Genomic DNA, 22,180 nt, shown 5'->3' with positions numbered 1-22,180 from the left:
TTTCCCTCAAATTAACAGTGTTACAATAAAGTTTGATCTCAGGCCATGTTACAATTGTTATTTGAATTAAATCACTTATTAGCTATTTCCTTTATAAGAGTCCTGTACTCATATAGTAACTCCCCACAAGTAAGACCATTATGTTGAAACAAACATATGGTGTATATATTCATTATATGCACCACAAAATTTCCCTTGTATAATATCTATGTGTGTGTGCAAACCACTAATTAAGAAATCCAAAGTGTATAACACTTTTGGTTGCAGTGACCTGAGTAGTACCCCAAGATTCTGAGTTCAAGTCTCCATAGGAGCGAATTTCAGATTGGATTATTTCAGGGCTAAGTTCTATATTTGATAGGCTAAGTTTCTAATTTAAAAATACTATATATATCCGGTTGTATGTAGAGGATACCCTTCTCTAAGAAAAAAAAAGTGCATAACACGGATAAAATGAAACTAAAATAAGTGCTGAAGAAAAAGTTGTTTTCCTCAAGTCAGACTGTCGCTCGACCACACTAGGATAGGCAAAAGAACCAAGGCTACTGTGATCTTGTTTGTTAAAATAAAGGCAGAAGCTCTGCCTCCTTTCGTTAATAAAGAAGATAACGCATTGACCCAATAAATGGTTTACACTAAAAACACCATCCTACGAATACCTCAAGATCATTTCCCAAATCTACACTAATCACCTGAAAACACCAAAGCAATCAAAACATCTATCAGTAATCTTGTTCCCGTCGCTTCAGATGAACCTACCATATATTCACTGCTGTTGTTGCTGATTAATTAGCTGAACCCGTCATGATGATGAACAGCTTGATCAGGAGCTCACCGATCTAGCTACAGTCTTCAACTCACATGCATGCATCGTCTCATCGGTCTCTTGATTCGGTTCAAAACAACACATTTAGTCATCTTCCTTTTTTAGCGCTGTGTCACCAAGTAGATAAACAAAGGAGTCATAAGTTATTTAAGGATGTTACTCTATTTACATAGATAAAAATCAGCCAATATCTTCCACAAAATGTGATTAATTTTCTGTAGATTAGTATATATGCTTATTTTTCTATCTCGGTTAGATCAAATCCTTGTTTTACTTAACTTCTGTAATATGCAGAAATTTATTTACATGAATGCATTAGATTAAATGGTCAGGCATGATTATGTATTAATGTGCAGCGTGCTTACTTGGGAGAGCTTTCATGACGAAAAAGCACACCGCTATGACGATATAGGAAAATACTAGATTCAAACCCTTCAAGTAATGCCATTTGTCATCCTGTAAAATTATAGACATAAAATTCATCCGACATGTGTTAGTCTTGACAAAAAAAAAATTGGTGCATCTGTTAGCAATTATTTTTATTACCTGAAGTGTAAATGCGGTGGTGATTACTGCCATTGCCAATGATCCAGTCTCAAGAAGGTTGAAGTCAAGATCCATAGGGATGGCATTCACCCAGGACACAATTAGAATGACTGGTACCTAATCATGTAGAATAAATACACTCATGAAAAATCTAAAGATAATCATACCAGAAAGTCCTTCAAAGTCGAAGAACACTACTATTAATTACGCACCACAAGCATCGATATTTGAGTTGCTGATCCAAGAGTAATTCCCAGACTGATATCCTACATAACATCTACCAGTTAACTTGGGTAATCTGAACTCACATAATATGTACAAACTTGACTAGTAGAAACATTGGATACGTCCTTACGATTTTGTTCTTGAAGGCAAATATGATAGCGCCTGCATGCTCTGCTGCATTTCCAACAATAGGTAGTAGGATAATACTAATGAACCTGACAGGGATACCCATTGATTCTGATGCTTCCTGTTAATAGAGATTGTTACAGTAGTCAATCCAATTGAATTTTGGGTGATGAAAAGAAAATGACTACCATGTTTATAAATGTTCATCATCTTCCAAATTATACCTCTATTGTAGTAACAACATAACTAGACAACATAGCAGTGACTACGGCCATCCCTATCAACCAGACCATTGCACTGGCAAATCCTATAACTGATTTGTCTGTAGCATCATCTTCACTGCTACTGCTATCTGAACTGTCCTGCAATTTAATGCTCGCCCAAATAAGTGTTATGAGAAGATGGATTTAATCAGTAAGTTTGAAATGGTGCACCGTGTCCAAAAACAAGAAAAATAACAATCTTGTTTAATGTGTTTTTATTTGTCAAACTCCACAGTACCTACATTTCAAAGATTCTGAAATTTTAATTCAAAACAGAGAAAACATACTGGTAAAAAGAAACAAAAAGAAACAGAGTATAAATTTTAGACAGAATTAAAATATGGGTAAATGATCCCAAATTGCAGCTAAGTGGACAATGCCATTACTGTGTAGGTTTTTCCCTATCTGGCAACCCAAAGAAATGTTTGCCTACCTGCAGTAGAAAATGCAGTTGTTCTGTTGTTCACAATGATAATTACAACTATTGACACCATTCCTATATCATCCCTAGGCTGCGTTCTATACCAAAGGTTCCCAACTTCCCTCACTCATTTTCCACGCGCACGCTTTTCAAACTACTAAACGGTGCGTATTTTACAAAAAAATTCTATACGAAAGTTGCTTAAAAAAATCATATTAATCCATTTTTGAAAAAAATAGCAAATACTTAATTAATCACGCGCTAATCGCTGCTCTGTTTTCCGTGCCAACGCAGCCTTAGTTGAGAATTGAGATACAGAACTCGACTATACTAGTGCTACATGCAAAAACTTTACTAAACTTAGCGTTCGTTCTGGTGAGTTAGGGTGAGAAAGCACATTGTAGTCCGCGCACACGCTTCCCAAACTACTAAACAGTGTGTTTTTGGCAAAAAAATTCTATAGAAATGTTGCTTTAAAAAATCATATTAATCCATTTTTGAAATTTAAAATAGTTTATACTCAATTAATCATGCGCTAATGGCTCACCTTGTTTTGTGTATCTTCCCAATCTTCTTAATCCCCTATCCCTCAAACTCACCCTTAGGGCTCCTTTGGCAGCCCAGGATCCCACTGGGATCCCAGCCCATTCCCTGGGAGAAAGGCCCACGGGGGAAATTGTCACGGGTTTTATTCCATGTCCATTTGGAAGCCCACGAGGCAGGGATTTCCCGGCCCAATCCGCGGGGAAACCCTAGGGAAAGGACCCCGACCTTCGGAGGTCGGGAATTTTTCCTCTCTCAATCCGCCGCTGCTTCTCGCTCGCGCAACAGGAGTCCCTTCTCTCTCGTGCGAACAACAGCGGGCGCCGCCGCGCCTCCTTCTTCGGCGAGACCCGCCACCGTCGGGACTCCTCCTCCGGCGAGAAGGGTAAGCCCTTCTCCTCATTCCTCTCCTCTCCTCCTCCTAGGGTTTCCGTTCTCCTCCTCCTCTAGGGTTTCCGCCTCCTCTAGTTAGCTCCCAATCTCGCTCTCCGGCCTTAGCGCTTGCATCACAGGCACCGACACGTGGGCGCGGCGGGTGGCACCACGGCAGCCGGGGTAATGACGACGAGGCGGCGCGCCGGTAGCGTGGGCGCACGGCTCCAAGCAGGCGGGGACAGGGGGATCGAAGGCGGCGCGACTCACCGGCGGAGGAGGCGCTGAGGCGCAGATCCGCCTCCTCCTCCTCGCTGCTCGACGCCCGCCGGCGGTTGCCCGGCTAGGTTTGTGCCCTTGTAGCTGCTGCTTGATTCTTGGGGGTTCGTTCAGTACTTCAGTTTTCTTGGTGTATGTCTGGTCTGTTCTTGATTTGGTTTGGGAGAGTTGTACTCTGTTCTCCTGTTCTTTCTAATACATTGTAGTATTGTACCCTGCAGTAGCAATTCATTTTGTTATGGAAGCGATTCAGAATGGGATATGGGTGCGCGTATGGTGCTCTTGTTTTAGATCATGAAAGAGTTTTGGTAAGATGATGTTCTAATTTGATGGAGTAGGTTGTGCTCTGGTTTTTCCTACAGTGTAATATCATGCTTAGTGCAGTCTAAATATGTGAGATCAATGTGCCAGTCCCAAGAAATGAGGAATTATCACACATGCAGTGAGGATCTTTCAACTAGTGAGGTATATGAGAAATTTTAGTCTGCAAACCAGTAACAGTTTTTTTGTAGTTAATTAGAGATGCAGTTCTTTTAGTTGGATGCTGTCAGCTCTGTTAACCTAGAGGTAGATCTCAGTACTGGTTGAGCTGCTAGCATCAAGTTTTTTGTTTTTTCTAGAGGCACTTTTTAGTCTGATCCATTCTTGTAGTCTCTGTCAGGAACTGTAGAATTAGTGGTCAATTTAGCATGCATGTTGGGACTAAATAAATGGTAACAATCATATTTTTGATAGGAACTCATACTTACTACAAAATGAAGTCTTTTATGCTCTATACTTATACATTAGTCCAAACTTTAGTTGCATGTCATGTATCACAAGCAGAAAATGAGCAAGGTGGCATTGTGCATTCAAAAAACACAAGCTTTGGCAGCAACCTATATACAAAGACACGCACACACAGATATTTCAATCTCCTCTCTCTCTCACTCCCTGCACAATACACTGGCCAAACAAAGTGACCTAGTAGTACTGATTAATTAAAACAACAACTACTACTACTACTACTACTTTTTTTTCCTTATCATGTCCATAATGATAATTCATAATTGTGCTCTTGCATTCCTCCTCTTGCCAGGATTCAATTTGAATTGCATGCTCAACTTACTTTCAAATATGGACTTGAAATAGAGTATTGCTGGAAAACTATCAGTACAAAAACATGGACTTCAAATGTGTTTGATTTAAAAATAATGGTGTGTATCTGCATGTAGGGTGTTTGATCTAAAAAGAAAGTGCTTACACCAAGAGTTTGTTTACGCTGATGTAGCTGACAATTGCAATATGTTGGTTGATGTGCATGCATTTTTTTTTCCTAAGCTAGTATCAATGGCCGTCCTTCAAATTTGATTGCTGAAGTATCACTATTTTATATTTATTACTTAAATTTCAGATTATATTTTTCATCCTGGCAGATTTATTAGAACATATAAAGATTTGTAGAAGAGATGATGAAGAAGATAGAAGAGATAAAGATTTAAATGGACCCATGTCTCATTCTTGATCAAGACATTGTAACCCTGTATAAATATGATGTACAATTCTATATTTGTGGATGCAAGGATGATTCCAAAGATTTTAAATTTTGTATGATATGGATGATTCTAAAGTTTAACTTATGTCATGTCACGAAGTTGGTTTCCACATAAACTCATCTATATTTCTTTGTATTTTTCTGAATTTCTAATACTTGTTGATTTTTTTATGTTTTTATATTTTTTCTGGAATTTTTGTAGGTTGTTTCCTATTTATATGGATTTTCTATATACTTTCTATTTTTCCTGAAATTTCTATAATATTTCATATAGACATGTTTTGTTGTTCAAACACTGTTTAGCAGTTTGCCTCTCTAAATCCCCCTTCCCCCATCAACCCCCTCTCCCTACTCTCAAATGGTAGCAGGGAAAATTTCCCTAACAGGAGTGATTCCCCTGGTGGTGGAAGGGGATTGGTTGGTGCAGGGGAAAATCCCTGTACGGGACTTTTTCCCGGGGGTTTCATCCCCCTGCATCCAAAGGAGCCCTTAGTGAAGTAAGTGAAATCGACTCAGCATCTTGACTTAGTGAAGTAAGTTTTGTACCTCTTCAAGCTCAAATATTTGACGATGAGTTTTCAACTGGAACATGAGGCTTCCAAAGTAAGCAATTAGCATTACTATAGCGCATGATCTTGATAATTGCATAACTGAGCTTGAGTTTATGCTATCTCCGGTGCTACTTGTGTATTTAGACACTAGGGTAGCAATATGACAAAGAACACCCAACAACAGAAGGCCTATGCTTACATCTGCTTGTCTCTGTTAAAATAGATCGATCACAAAAAGTTAACACGGTTACATATGTTATAGTTACTGCCTGTATGTGCACTTTTACACTTACCTTATCTAGTGGACGCTCCTTGCCGATATTAACGATCCCTCCAAAGAGGAGTGATGAACCAAGAACAAGTAACAAATTTGATAAGATGGAACCTAACAGTGACCACTTGAGAATTTCCATCTTATTCTTATGCAGAGCGAACAGTGCAATGATTAATTCAGGTACATTCCCACATGTTGCATTCATAATCCCACCAGCTATAATAAAATAAATTCCATATTAGAGGAAACTATCAAGTAATTAAAGACTGTAAGACTGTAAATCTGTACTTGGAAAAGCATATGTCAGAATAGTACAAAGTCCTTGGAACAAAATATATATGTGAGGCTCAACATGTTTGTATTCCATGCACTTTTAAGTGCCTAATTCTCAATTCTCAGTATCAGTGGAAGTTGTCAAAAGGAATATCAGAGTAAACTTTAAATATGAGTTCATTTCAATTTATATAAGTCCAAATTCCAATGGCAGCTGGAGATAGTAGTATATTTTAGGCCAATGTACCAACTTATTGACCTCTTTTTTTTTAATACTAGCAATACTGACAACACACGCATTACAATACACAGTATTTGCATATTGATCAGTTTTGAGAGAAGTTTAAATTTGTTCAGAAAAAATGACTTAAAATAATAGTCCAATCCCTCAACTGTCCTATTTGTACATGTTTGTGCGTACATCAGTAGCTTGAGTACATGTGTTTCCGCATGATTTATCAATTTGGTTTGACGTCATAGTTTTCATCTTCTACATAACCTATGTTCCTTTAATAAAAGCAGTGGTGGTGGCAGTGAATCTGCTACCCACCTACCCCCATTTTTACAAATTATCTCATAAATTTATTAATATTAAAAAATAATCAAATCTAAATGGATAGCCATGTAAAATTAAATTAGGATGAATATTCTCTGTAGAAAAGTATCAGCAACACATTTCATGGTAAATATGTTTTTTTTTATTTTTGACAATATTATAATATATATTTTTAATCGGCAACTAATAAAAATCAAGAACAATTAGAGATGGCACATACCTGTTGGTCCTACAGTATTGGCAATATGTCTGAAAAAGCAGAGATCAGGCTAGTGATCAGTGACAGAAGAGTGAACCTCGAAATAATCATACAAATCACAACAAAACAGATCACAATTGACTCTGAGATATTACTCGCTCAGGAAGCTCACACGTTCTGCAAGCGGTGCCAGGCCTATCAAGCTGAAGGCAAACACCCAAACCTGCCGATAAAATATGTCACCATATATTAGTGAAAAGACAAGACATCAAAATGCGATAAAAACACATTATGATGATAATATGCGTGAAAAAGATAAGCGTGTGTGTATCATTTTAACCTACTCGTTTCTATTTTTTCATGCCAATAATGTGCAAAACTGATTTCTTTTCTATATTATTTGTATTAGGAAATTCATCAAACAATGTGCATGCATTGTTAAGTAGGCACTCCATACATGTTACAATTGCTAATGATCAGTACTGTTCAAATACAGAATCATTCTGCAAACGCAACAACGTTGAATGTTGCCAGTTCTCGGGGCAACCAAGCAATTTCATTCTTACAAAGAGCTCCTGGTATTTATTCCAATTGTTTCACATGGTTATATGTTGTACTGCTTGTAATATAGTCCCTTTCATAAAGAAAATATATAATGAATTGCAGTTTGGGTCATCTTCTATTACCAAAGTTTTTTTTTTGAGAGGAACGACGGCAGGAGAGCTGCCGGAATTTAATTGAAAGGAGAAAACAAAACAAAAAACAGTTACAATCCCGTCAAAGGGACAAAAGTTCCAGGTTCCATAGGAAAATCAGGGAGGCCTAAATGCCGTCTTACGCAGGTCTAGATCCTGCTTAACAAGACAAGCGACCTCAACAGCTGTACAAGAAATGTTTTGAAAAATTCTCCTATTCCTTTCTAGCCAAACATTCCACCAAGTTGTTAATAAAGCTCCTCTAACAACTTTCTTTTGGGACTCTGAGCCTTGTCGATTGATTTGTTCCCACCATGAGGAGGTTTCGGCCGGCTGTGAGTTGAGGACTACCAAATTATGCCATTTACAGACTAAACTCCAAACCTCTCTGATGAAGTTGCATTCACAAAACAGATCATTGGTGTCCTCGAACGCGCAGGTGCAAAGTCCGCATATCCAGTTGCAAGGCCAATGTCTCTGGAGTAGATTTTGAGCCATTAGAGTTCTTTGGTGGAGAATAAGCTAACCGAAAGACCTCACTTTAGGTTCAGCTGGGGCCTTCCAGAGAGAGACAAAATCCAACCGAGAGAAAGATCCTTCAAATTGATAAGAGTACGCACTTTTGCTTGAGTAACAGCCTACGGAGTTCCAATTCCAAGTTATGTCATCAGAGTTTTGAGAAAATTGGAAATCTTGAAGCAACCCTCCCAACCGCACAAGGTCATGGATCTCCTCGATCATCGTAAATTGTCTGAAGGAAACTAGCCAGTTGCTTGAAGACATTTCCGGTTGAACACTTCTTTGCTTTCGTTTTGCCAATTGAAAACAAAGGGGGGCAACATCTTTAGGACAACTTCCATGCAGCCAATGATCTTGCCAGAAACTAGTTTTTGCTCCATCGCCAATTACAATCGTAGTTGCTGCTTGAAACAACCGTTTGTCAATATCATCGCATGGTAGATTCATGCCGGCCTAGGGTTTATCAACCTCTTTCCATTTGAGCCACAGCTAGCGGAGACGAAGAGCTCTAGAGAATCTTTCCAAATCAGGGAGGCCCAACCCTCCCAAGGATTTTGGTCTGCACACTGTCTGCCAGTTTACCAGACAACTTCCAGGATTCAAATGATCAGGGTCCTCTTCCTTCCAAAGAAACAATCTCTGAAATCGATCAATCCTCTTAAACACCCGTTTCGGTACTTGGAGGGCCGAAAGATGGTGGATTGGCATTGAACTAAGAACTATTTTTACCAGAGTCTCTCGCCCTGAAGATGAGAAAAAACGTCCTTTCCAAGTTGGGAGGCGCGCCTAATTTTTTCAATTAGGGGAAGAAAATCGATTTTCCTCAATTTTCGGAAGTGGAGAGGTAAACCAAGATAACGACAAGGGAAGGCCATAACTATACCCGGGAATATCTGGAGCAATGGAGTTAAATCAACTTCGTCACACCTTATGAGATAAATTTCTATCTTGCCAATATTTGTATGGAGACCTGACACTTGTGCAAAGAGATTTAGAATCTTGAGGAGAGTGCTAAGCTCTGGCGCATCTGGCTTTGTAAACACGGCAACATCATCAGCATATAGCGAGCAGCGAAATCTATTACGGTTACCCTCAACCGAAGCAAGAATGGAAGCACTTTCAGTCGCTTTGATAATCTAGTGGAAGGGCTCCATAGCGAGAATGAAGAGCATTGGCGATAGAGGGTCACCCTAATGAAGTCCCCTGGCGTGAGGAATAGGTTGCTCAGGTGCGCCATTGAGGAGAACGCGGGACGATGAAGTGGAGAAAAGATTAGAGATCCAATGTAACTAGCGATTGCCGAAGCCGAATTGTCGAAGAACATCAAGTAAGTAGGACCATCCAACTGTGTCGAAGGCCTTTGCAATATCGATCTTGATGAAGAGGCTTTGTTTTCTTGATCTATTCAGAAACTAAACCATGTTTTGGACAAAAAGAAAATTGTCATGAATTGTTATTTTGCGTATGATCTATTACCAAAGTTTTAGTTTGGACGTGATTTATAAACCACACTTATGAGATTTATTTGGGTTTCATGGGCAAGTACTATTGTTCGTCCTCCTTTCCACCCTTGACCTCTTGCAGCGCATAGAAACACTAGCCGAAGTTTCCCTCTCTCCACCAAGTTCTCAAATGGATTTCCCAAAAGTCCAATGTGGACAAGGCGACCATACATAAGCTCCACGCTTTACCTAAACTATTCACTTTAAACTAGGTAAATTTATCTCAATGTTACTTTAAACCAGCCCAATTCTCTTATCCATTAACTATAACTGATCATCCTGTGTCGAATGTGTGATTTACATATAGCATCAGGGGTTTATCGTTATGCAAGAGTCGGTGTAATCAAGGTTATTGATATATTTTAGAAGATAGTTGAGGGTGGTCCAAAATGACAAAAAGGTAAAAGCAACTAGTCCAAACAGAAAAAAAATGTGGATTAAATGGTGATCTAGCGAAACTTTGGCAATAAAATGTGTCCAAACTGAAATTTACTCAATAATATATAACATTTTGGAAACTAGTATTCAAAATTGAGTATTAAATATTTTACTACGGGTCTACTGCAATCAATATTACATGATATCCCAATATGCCTTCATATTTCACTATATATGAGCACAGGTAAACATAAAGAACGACTAGATGCACTGTAAAACATAATGCGATGCATGTATAACTCTGAAGGTATAGAGTATATCATATTTAAATCTGGTGAGATCTTATCCATGGTTGGAACTACTGTTGTGTCCATAACAAGTTTAAAAGTTCTCTTCCGGCTAACTGTGTGAATGCACAACATTAGAATATTTTATGATAGAAGTGATCCAAGCCACTGATTTGTACATTCTACTATCATAGAAAACAATTATACACTCTTTAATTGTACTATCAATAATTGAAGATGATAATATAAATATATATGGTCTATTGGATGAAAAAATATATAAAAAAATTATTGATTACATTACAAGTAGATGCCGTAAAAATTATCAAACATTTAATTTTCCACAAAAATTACAAGAAGACAAACCAATGAAGAAAATGCTACGACGAAGCTTCAAGGAAGCTTCTCTAATATTTTTCTTTCCCTGTCAGCAGCAAGTGAAAGAAGCTTATTCTGTTAAGAATCAAGAGTACTTACAACATGTGTGGTCATACATACGTCACGTGGAGAAATTTTAATGTAAGTCATATTCTTTGACATTTCTAATCATGTGCTTGTACTTGTTAATAAAGGTTAATTTGTCAACTATACTAGTGACCAGTCATGGTCAAACGCATACGCGTATTCTAGTACTCAGGTGTATCACGCCCTCGGTTAATTTACACTGCTTGGTTTATCTCCATTCTTAAATCGCAGATAACGAAAAAAATGCTGATTTAATGGATTACAGATAAAAGCGATGAACTCTTAATCAGACTATTACAAAAACGAACGGAAATGAGTTTTTTCTTTACTTTGACCAATATAATATGATATTTCCTGCATTAGCGTTTATATTTTATAAGTTTGGACATTTAAACTTCACAAATAACACTTCCTAAAATGTCTAATTACGCAGTGTAAGGATGCATCTAATCACACCTTTTACTTGATTGTAACTTCAGAAATTATGTTTGCTTTTATGTTGCCTAAGACGCAAGTTAAGATTATTTGAACCAACAGGACGGAAAAATTGACAGCACATACAAGAGAAGATAACACTATACTCTTAAATGATTTTTCTGGATGAGACCCTCTTTAGGTTGCACACGGATCGTAACTGGTCACGTCTGCAAAAATTAATTTCCATTTTTACATACGGCTCCTTAAGAGGATCGCATGTAAAAATCGATTTTTGCAGACTGGCCTCTTGAGAGTCCGCATGCAAAAATAAACATATTTTTACAAGCGGAACTCTTAATGGGCTGCATGCGAAAATATATTTTCACAGGCGTGCTTCTTAAATATTTGCCTAAACTCTAAGTTACCTCCTCTTCCCTCCCAATACTTTAAAATGTTTCATCCTTATCCTCTTTCCATCTCTCTCTCACATACTCTCCTCATACTCCTCTCTCCCGGAGCTCACTTCTATCCTCTCTCCCTCGACTCCCCTCCCAGGAGCAGTCAGCGGCAGGTAGCAGTGGTCGAAGGGCGCATGACGGCGGGCGGTAGCAGCGGACGGCCCTGCCCCACACGTCGAAGGAGGCAACGACTGCAGCGGTAGGGCCGTTCCCCGAGCAGATCCGGCGGTGGCGGCCATCCTCCGCCTGGATCCACGTGGATCCGGCGGCAGCGATAGGCACACAATGGGCAGCAGCGACAGACGGCCGACCCTCCCCACACGTACGTCGAAGGACGAGACGATGATGACGTCCCCCGCATGGATCCCGCGGCAGCGGCCATCCCCCGCGAAGATCCGGCAATAGCGGCAGGCGCACAGGCGGCATCAACGGTTTTGGTGACGACTAGGGTTTTGATTTTTGGCTATTTTTATTTTTTATTTTTGCGTGCAGACGACATAAGCACCCACATGAAAAAATGGCGATTTTCGAGACACCTTCGGGTAGACAGGCGGCTTAACCACACGTAAAATTGATTTTGATCGTTTGGAAAAATACCCTTTTAGTAGTAATGCACACAAACACCACCCACAGAAAATATATACCCCGAATCCACTGGCCCCATCAACGGATCCAGCTCTTGTACACTTATGCAGACCCAGCTGCATCAATGACAATGACAAGGTGTAGGCGTGTAGCGTTTCACCTGCATTTCCATTTATAACGTCCTATTCGTTTGTCAAATAAAATCCCTTGCCCACAGGTCCGTACGTGCAAGTCACACCTGTACAGACAGCTCGCCTAGGCTTACCTGCCTGTCTGTTTATTGTACATACTCCCTCTAAATTAATAAATTTGTATTGCTAGGTAGTGTCTAATCATCTGTCCAGTTTTATACTTACTTCTTCCATCCAAAAAAAACACAACCTAATACTTATATGAAACATAATCTACATAATTCGTTGTATTAGATTTTGTCCCATTCAAATACTAGGTTAGGTTTTTTTTAAACGGAGAGAGTATTAAATGATGTCTAATTAAGTACTCCCTCCATTCCATAATATAAGGCACAACTACTTTTTTTGATGTTCCATAATATAAGTTATGTATGCATGCATATAATTAACTATGACCTCTTCTCCATTAAATTATTACTTTTTAAAATCCTCCACCTCAAATCTCTAATTCTACTGGATACATGCATTATATTATTAGGGTGTCCAAACTAGGAGATGATAATAATTGTTTTTTGGTTAAAGGTGGTTGTGCCTTATATTTTGGAATGGAGGGAGTACTGAGTTATTATTATATTTTAAAACCGACGGACGCTGTAAAGGCATGCACGCAGCAGCTCTTCCAGACTCCTGACCCTCCGCTATGAAAGGGGGCAACAACCAAAATCTTAAATATCTTGATGTGGTCATTGACGACAAAGACAGTACAGGTGAAAGGGCATCTAACCACGTAAAATAGTATTGGTTTGACAGGAATTGTGTGCTGGAAGGGCTTCAGTGTTGGTTTCTGCTAAATTTGTGTGGTCTCTCTTTATTTTTCTACCGCAACAAATCCAAAATGCCCAAAATGTGTTGGAAGCTGAGTGGCTTGGTTGTACCTATAGCTAGTACTTAAAACGTCCATATATATGCCGGCCCACAGTTTGGAAGTATTTGATGTATATATCTGATCATGTTCAATCGTGTGTTTATTGTGTATGAGAGTGGGTGTAGCTTCTTAAACGTACCCAAAACCTAAATGTTCACATGCATGATATAATCTACCATCTCCGTTTCAGTTTATAAGACTTTCTAGTATTGTCCACATTCATATAGATGTTAATGAATCTAGACACACATATATTACTAGATTCATTAACATATATATGGATATGGGCAATGCTAGAAAGTCTTATAATATAAAACGGATGAAGTAATTTTTTGCAACTCCTGTCCAACTTGACTCTTGTTTGTCAACGAATGCATGTCCTGATAAAAACCAATGCCAAGTTTTTTCTTTTTTTGAAAAAAATAAGCAAACAAATGATCGGTAGCTTGCTAATTCGTCGATGCACATCTTATGAATTAGATACACACGCATGTAAAAGTAACTATAATTAGCTTATCCTGCTGCAAACTAAACAAAGGATTAAATTTCGGTTCACTATCGTAGCTCTCATCACCTCGCCGACCGCACAACTTGCATTGCTTACTTACGTTCAGCCTCTCAGCTGTATGTTTAACTAATAGCGTTTAGTCACTAACTGCTCACAATTTTTAGCAAAACCACCCCCGCCATATATATTGCATCCTAGCTGTAACATATAGCCAAAGAATTGTTCCCTCGGTTCTAAAATATGCTTCCTCTATTTTATAATATATGACGTCATTAATTTTTTGATAAACGTTTAACCATTCATCTTATCTAAATTTTTTGGGTAAATATAAAAAAATTTAAGTCATGCTTAAAACAACATTTGATAATAAATCAAGTCACAACAAAATAAATAATAATTACATAAACTTTTGAAATAAGACGAATGATCAAGTATTTATTAAAATGTCTATGGTGTCATATATTAAAAAACTAAAGCAGTAGTAAATTTTAACCTTCGATACGGATATTATGGAGAGGGGTAAAATGATTTGGTTGTCTCCTTGGATGGGGGAGGTATTGGCTAGGACTAATTGAGATATGTGTAGCATGGGTAGTTTAGTGTATTTTCATCCGTGTCATCTTTTTAATATTTCTAAATAAATGTAGGAAACAAAATAAAATTTCAGCCTATTTTTCTGATCATATCCTACCCTAGGCAATTGGTATAAATATTTCAGAACCATGACAAATAGTATGTCCATATTAGTATTAGGTCGTACAAAACTATGCACTGGTGCTAACTAACTTATCTAACCAACCAGACTAGATGATGCGTACAGAAGAGACATGCAAGTCCTGTCCAACTATTGGCTGTATTCTGAAATTTTTTTAATTTTGCAACTCTGAAAGGTATAAGCAACTTGTAATAAAGTGCAGGAATGTTCTGTAGTAGGTGACTACTAGTAGCCTAGTAGGTCCAAAATCCAGATGTGTACTCTGCAGTCTCCAGGCGCAACCTCCGGTGAGAAGAGAAGCGTCTCTGGTTTGCTTGGCTTATTTGGATTAAATACAATTTTTACCATACTAATTTTTTAACTTCAATATTATTAAATGGTTATTTGGTTTTCTATTAATTTTTATCTATACTACTCCCTCCTTCCCAAATTGATCATCATATAATGGAATTAAAAATTACTTAAATTGATCGTCGTATAATCGCATGGACACGGATTTCATCAAAATACAATTAATGCAGCATGAAAGAATATGTGAATGCTAAGGCATTTTAATCGATACATATATTATTGGAGAATGTGTGCATGGTGTCTTGATTGATATGATTTAAATTATCCTTAGTCTTGGTGCATAAACATATATGATGGTCAACTTGGGAAGGTGAGAGTAATTCATAAATTTTAGTGTAAAAACTTGCTAAGGTTTCGATACTACAGTACTATAATTTTAGGGTGGGTAAAAATTGACTTCAAACTAGACAAGTCCACAGTTATAGTTAACCCCTGGAATTTAAACCCAAGGCTTCTTCTTTGTGCATTGCTAGTAATCTGATGAAGCCATATGTGCACATTTCACTCATTTCAAATCCATTTTCTATTACTTTTCTGCATACATGTGATTAATTCATCCCTATTGTAATACTACTTAATTGTTGTTTTAGCCATTAATATCCAGTTTTCTACCATGTTAAGAATTGCTATATTCAGTCAGAAAAAAATGTAATGCTTCATTCAGAAAAGGTTAAACATATTTAGACGAAGCCCTTTTATTTGGAAGAAGAAAATAAAAGAGTTGGACATGAACCCGCAATTTTTATGGCTTAATTTTCCTAATTGTGCCGTTAAATTAAATTCAAAAACCATGTCATTAGGCGAAGAAGAAACATATCTTTGGTCTTTGCTAAGTTTTTTTTAAAGAACGAATGGTAGAAGTTCTATCCGATATATTGAGAAGAAAATACTCCCTCCATCTACTTTTAATAGTCATATTTTTAAATCTGAAAATTTTATTTTTGATAGGCATATTTCAATCCAACAACCTATCATCTTAATGATTTTCTCGAATTTAATGCATGACTCTCCATTCTTCCACACATGATTAGCTACATGGGCTTTGAGAAATGTAAATATTAATGAATCGCTTGTTTACGAGGAATGACTAATAGCATGCTTAAATGAATGATAAGTAGAACTACTTATTCTTGGTCTGTGTGTCAAGATGAAATATGAGTATCAAAAGTAGATGGAGGGAGTAGTTTATTTTTTCTTTGCTAAGATATAAACTAGGCAGACAATTACTCAATTAGTATGATCAGAAATTGAGTAGAAATGTCATTGTAACGTGTGAGCTGGACTTATTTGCGACTAAACTTCCTCAAACGAAACGTAGCAACTCAGTCAAAAAAAAATCGAAACGTAGCAATCGGGGTAGTACGAAGCACTAGTACTAATGGAGGAATTGAATTGAGGGGAGAACAGTTTGATGCAACGGTAGGTCGTATGGAAATACTGCACGGTACTACGGCGCGTTTCTGGGGTCAGGATTTGGCTTGGGTAGGGGCACGTACCCGGCCGAGGCGGAGGGACTCGGCGGCGACGGCGAGCGGCACGGCGGAGAAGAGCGGGTACAGCTTCGTGCCCAGGAGCACCTCCTGCAGCTGCGCCGCCGGGCCCCCCAGCAGCCGCCGCAGCAGCGGCGACGCCTCAGACTTGATCTTCCGCCCCGTCATCGACGACGACGACGACGGTGTCCACGCCGCCGCCTCCTTCTTCTCCTCTTCCTCGGCAGCCACCGCCGCCGACGGTGCCTTGCTGACTTCAAGCAGGCCACTCTCCAGGAGATGGTGGTGGCTGCTCTCCGGCGGCGCCATGTCGCGCGACGCGAGGAATTGAATCGATCAAAAAACACACGCGTGTTGCGGTGAATGGAGGCGATCCAGCGTGGTGTTTGGGTAGAATGGAAACGGCGGAAAGCGTGGGTGTATTTATATAAGAAGGGGAAAAATAACCGGCAGTGCGCACAGTAATTAATTCTAGTATCACTAATTATGCTCATATTCCTTCCATCTTTTTGAGGAAAAAAAACTGAAGCAACTAATTAATATTATGTTTTTTTCTTAAGAAACCGTACTACCGTGTCTGTTTCATATTATAAGTTAATTTGACTTTAGTTTTTAATCAAATTTCTTTAAGTTTGATCAAGTTTATATAAAGAAATATAATACAATAATTTGAACTTAAAACAAACGTATTATGAAAATATATTACATTTTGGTTTTAGTGAAACTATTTAGTGTTAAAGAAACCATCCATATCTTGCTAATGCGACTTATTCCAGATGACTCATCTCTAACAATTCAAAAGGTAGTATTACGTTTAAGATATGACTACCAGGGATGACTCGTCACCGATATAAGGTCATCTTTGACAGATTGTAATTCTAACACATCACGGATAACCTATAACGGATCACAACCATGTCCCGTCATGGATAATATGTCATCCGTCATCCGTGACGGATGTAATGAGATGACCCGTCAAAGATGAGAGCACTCATCCATGACGGGTCTTAATTACTACCCTTCACACAGATAATGTTATCCGTGAAGGGTGATAGTTACGAACCGTCATGGATAACGAAAAATTCAATCTTTTGAAATTTTCAAATAATCTCACATTGAGACATATCCTATATGAAAGTTGTAGATCTCAATGAGATATGTAACTTCAAAACTGACAATATTTGAACTTGAGATAGTTTACATGTCCGAATATTTTATAAGTGGTGAGATCTATTTTGAAAAATGTGATTTTAATTTTTCAAATGATCTCGGATGGAGACATGGCCTATGTAAAAGTCAAAGTGTTTGATGAGATCTACAACTTTCTAATTGACAATATTTTCATGTAAGATTGTTTTCATCCCCGAATTTTGTTATAGGTGATGTGCTCTATTTCCAAAATATTTTTTGAATTTGTCAAATGACCTTTGGACCATGGATGGAGACATACCCTAAACTAAAGTTGTAGAGCTCGATGAGATCTGCAATTTTGTAGTTGAAAGCATTCTCATTTGAAATCATCTAGAGTTTCATATTTGAACATGAATAGTTAAAACAATAACATGTGATCACCTATATGGTCTATAGGTGAGCTGGTAAGATTGGTTTGTATGTGTTGAGAGATCTTAGTTTCAAATCCACATATGGCATGCATGCACATATCACTTGAAGAATCATAAACTTCTATCTAGTGACGTATGTGTGACCATGGTTTGAATATGCTAGTAATATTTAGAATTTAGAATATTTTTAGGGCTTCTTGATGCACTTAAAATTAAAAAAAATGGATGACTCTCATCCCATTGAAAATTTAAAAATGTGAATATCCTAATATTTAGAATATTTTTAGGGTTTTTTATGCATTTAAAATTAAAAAAAAAAGTATATTCTCATCCATGAAGGTTCATAACTAAAAATAGTGAGATTAGAGACTTCATTTTGCCGCTTTGTCTTCCATATCCGCGCATACCTTTGAAAGTCAATAGCATCATATTTTTTTCATTAAAAAAAAGCATTTTAGAAAGCTTTCCTTGTTTTGTAAAAACTCACAGCGTATACATGTCTTATCGTGTTTAATTACACCTATGGTACAACTTTGCAAGTCGGTGTGATATAGTGCGAGAACTTAAGAATTGAATGTCTAAGTGTAACAACTTAACAAGTGGGTGCGCTCTAGTACAAGAACTTAACAATTTAACAATTTAGTATTTTGGTATATCAACTTGACTAAGTATATGCTAGGTAAGTTATTTTTATGATGCCAATATGCCATTACATAGAAATCCTACGGATATTACCTTATAATATTAAATTTAATCTTGAAGAATTATACTGCACATAAAATTTACATCCAATTACCTTTAAGAATTTTTTGTTTTCTTTATCTTTTCAAATATCAACCGAAATATAATAATTTCTACATCCATTTTAATTGACTTTCAATTATTAGTTATTATGATAAAAATATAATTACTGCTTATACAAATCCACATTAGTATATTGTCAAAAGGTTGAATCTATATAAAAAGGGCTCCAAATAATTAAGTTGTCGCATAAATCATACCAACCTTGCAAGTTATTGTTATTGTATTTATACGATCACTTATAAAGTTTTTATACTAAATTGCACTTACCTGCCAAGTTATTGTATTAGAACGCACATTTCTCAAGTTCTTGCACCAAATTGTACCCACATACTAAGTTGATACACCTTGGGTGCAATTTACTCTAAAACGCTGGACACATCACGTTAAGAAGCGGTGAACAGGTCTTTTTTTATTATTATTCTAGTGAAGAGGTGTCTTTTGAATGTAAGTGGACATGAATTTGGTATTTACTACTTCCTCCATCTCATTTTAAGTACACTTATGGGTTTCTAGTCCAAAGTTTGACCGTCCGTCTTATTTAAAAAAAATAAAAATAAGTCACAAACATATATACCCCTAAATATCACAAATATATATAAACATTAACCCCTCCTCTCCCCTCCCAATCTCTCCCTGCACCTCCTCTCTCTTCGCATCTCCCTTCCCTAGCGGCGCTGCCTCTCCCCTCCCCGCTCCCCGGTGCCAGATTGAGGCGGCAATGGCGGATTGAGCAGCGGAGGTGGTGGATTGAGGCAGCGTCGCCGGATCGAGCAGCGGACGCGACAGATTGAACGGTGGTGGTAGCGGATCGAGGTGGCGGCGGCATCAGGATCGGGGCCATCTTCTTCTCCCCGACCTAGCTCCTCGCCATCTTCGCCATTGGCATCAGAGGTAGTTGGCCGCAAGGTCCCGGGGCTACGACACGGGACAACGCCTCTCCCCCAACGCAGTTTCTCGCCAGTTCCTCGCCAAAACCTGACGAAACTATTTGATGCTCTGCAAGGGGTCGTGGTACTATGTGAGGGAGCGGTCCCGGCCGAGCTGGCGCAAATATACCCCTAGGGAGGAGTAAAACCACGCTCCAGCGTGGAGCGTTGGCCATGGCCGTATTCGCACTTCGTGGGCACACCTCCAGTAACTAGCTGTCCATGACTCCATCTCCATGTTCAGCTGGCACGTGGCAGTGGCAAGGAAAAAGTACAATCTGACTCCCTTAAATATACGTCGAATCTAATTTGTATCCCTAATCCACGAAACCAGATATGACGACTCCTCCAACTATTAAAACCGTCTAAAACGACTCCCTCAGCTATTTTAAGAGTGGTTTTCGCTGACGTGGCATCCACGTGGCAGTCCACTCATCAGACAAATTAAAAATAAACATGGGGCCCACATGTAAGTCACAAGAGAAAAAAATAAAAATTGTGGGGCGGCGATCAGCAGCATGATGAGGGAGAGGGGCGGGTGGCGGAGTCCAGAGCATCGGCGGCAGTGGTGAAGAGGCAGTTGTCCCCCCTGGGGGCGGCGGAAACGGATTCCCCGGGCAACGGCAGTGCCGACGGAGGGCACCGGGCGGTGGAGGAGGAGGCGATGGGGTCCGGTGGCGTGGTGGGCGGCAGCGGCCCACCAGATCGGCATAGGGCCCTCCTGCGGCGGCGGCCAAGAAGAGGCTGGCCGGTGGTGGAGAGGCGGTCGGCGGGGAGGTCGTCGAGGTGAGCTCACGGAGGATGACCGGCGCACAGGCAAAGGACGGGCCCTGGTCGGCGACATCGTCCCCTCCGGTCTCCGGCGAGAGGGCGAGAGGCCATCCTCCTGGAGACGACGGGGACGAAAAAGCCCAGCGCCGACGCGAGCAGACGGCGCACTGCGTTGCCGAGGGGACGGCGCGTGGTGGGGCAGAGATGTTGGAGCCGGCGGCGGGGTGGTCGACGAGGAGGAGGACGACGAAGGAGATGGGCCCAGCGGCTGCAACCGACACCCTCGCCGCCATGCCCTTGTTGCCGCCCGCCGGATGCCGCCATTGCCAGCGCCGGGGCGGAAGAGGCCGAGAAGGCGAGAACCCCACCGCCTCGCCGTCCATGGCCGCCGAGAGGGAGAGGGTCTGACAAGCCTCTTCAATGCCACCACCGCCGCTACCTCACCCGGCCTTCGCGCCGCCTCCAGATCTCCTCACCCTGCCTCCGCACCGCCGCCAGGAGAGAGAGTGGGGAAGGTGCCGCCAGATGAGAAGGGGAGAAGGGAAGAAGAGTTGGAGAGAGAGGGGATGACATGTGGGTCCCACAATATATTTTGTGTGTTAATGACATATGGGTCCCACTGATATTTTTTTAATTCTAATGCCACATAAGTGCCACGTGGGACTAAGACTAGGTCAACACCACCACGTTAGCAAAACCACCCTCCAAAACCGCTGGGAGAGTCAAATTGTACTGGTTTCAATAAGCCGGGGAGTCATCCTATCCAATTTTCTGGTTGAGGGGTACGAATTAGGTTCGGCCTACTTTTTTAAGGGAGTCAAAGTGAACTTTTTCCCAGTGGCAATGATGAAATTGCAATAGTTGGGCCCGTAACCTTTTTATAGCTGGGCCTTTATAACTTTTTTAGGCCATTAGTAGGAAGGCCGTTCATGGTCCACCGATGCCGGAGCTTCCGTGGGAAAAGTCTATTTTATTTTCCTTAACTGCAGATCGAGTTTCTCACTTTCCTCAACCACAAAATCAGTTATAGAGCATCTTTTAAAACTCAAAACCAGTATAAATGAAATCCCTCAGCGTACTACCTTTTTGTCCAATATTATGTCTACATAGTGTGTTGACTTGATCTTCGTTCTTGGTTAACACCTACTTCCTCCGTTCTACAATGTAAGACTTCATAGCATTTCTTAAATTTATATAGATGTTAATAAATCTAGAGACAAATGCAAAGTATATATATTGATCATTGGATGAATCGGTGAGTCCAAAATGTCTTACAATATGAAACGTAGAGTACTTGTCATCATAATTGAGGGATGTGAAGTGGACTTTTTCTGCTTCAGTGTGCCCAATAACTTGGGCCTTTGAGTCCACGACGTTGAGAGATCGACATTTGTCAGTTGCAAGTAAGCAAGTTCGTCAAGCTGTTTAATGATGGAGGCATGAATTAAGCATAATAACATATGATATGACAACGGATCATTAGGCATGTGATGTCCGTAAGTGATTTATTCCTTTTGGTATTTGCTATTTGCCTATTTGACACCAGTGTGTTTTCTTGTTGGTTTGCACTCAAAATTTAGACCGTCCAATCTGGTATCAAGATTTGTGCTGTTATGTTATTGGGCCCGCAACCAGCCCATGTCCGGACCCGTTTTCAGGGAGAAAACCGACCCGAACCTGAGGTTCTTCTCGTACCATCTACT

The 22,180-nt window shown here is 39.6% G+C and overlaps 1 protein-coding gene across 3 annotated transcripts; it reads right to left on the bottom strand.

The window, feature by feature from the left end:
- Window positions 1–447: 447 nt before the first annotated feature.
- Window positions 448–16,817, bottom strand: LOC9269067 (vacuolar cation/proton exchanger 1c-like). Of its 3 annotated transcripts, none has more exons than XR_001542769.3 (11): window positions 16,421–16,817; window positions 7,144–7,211; window positions 7,010–7,038; window positions 5,980–6,176; window positions 5,682–5,897; window positions 1,948–2,085; window positions 1,728–1,844; window positions 1,585–1,649; window positions 1,373–1,489; window positions 1,192–1,282; window positions 448–933 (listed from the first exon to the last, which is right to left on the bottom strand). XR_001542769.3 is itself a non-coding variant. In NM_001424281.1 (11 exons), exons 1-11 carry the CDS (start codon window positions 16,721–16,723, stop codon window positions 911–913), a joined length of 1,353 nt encoding a protein of 450 aa, NP_001411210.1. In that variant the 5' UTR covers window positions 16,724–16,784; the 3' UTR covers window positions 514–910. The 3 variants fall into 3 exon arrangements, 2 of the variants coding, with proteins under 2 accessions (XP_015622640.1, NP_001411210.1); NM_001424281.1 differs by having other exon boundaries at window positions 514–933; window positions 1,585–1,638; window positions 16,421–16,784; XM_015767154.3 differs by lacking the exon at window positions 5,682–5,897 and having other exon boundaries at window positions 1,585–1,638.
- Window positions 16,818–22,180: the final 5,363 nt, after the last annotated feature.

The sequence above is a fragment of the Oryza sativa genome, chromosome 2 (genome assembly GCF_034140825.1).
Source record: "Oryza sativa Japonica Group chromosome 2, ASM3414082v1".
Taxonomy (NCBI): Eukaryota; Viridiplantae; Streptophyta; class Magnoliopsida; order Poales; family Poaceae; genus Oryza; species Oryza sativa.
This window is presented reverse-complemented; position numbering and strand designations above follow the sequence as displayed.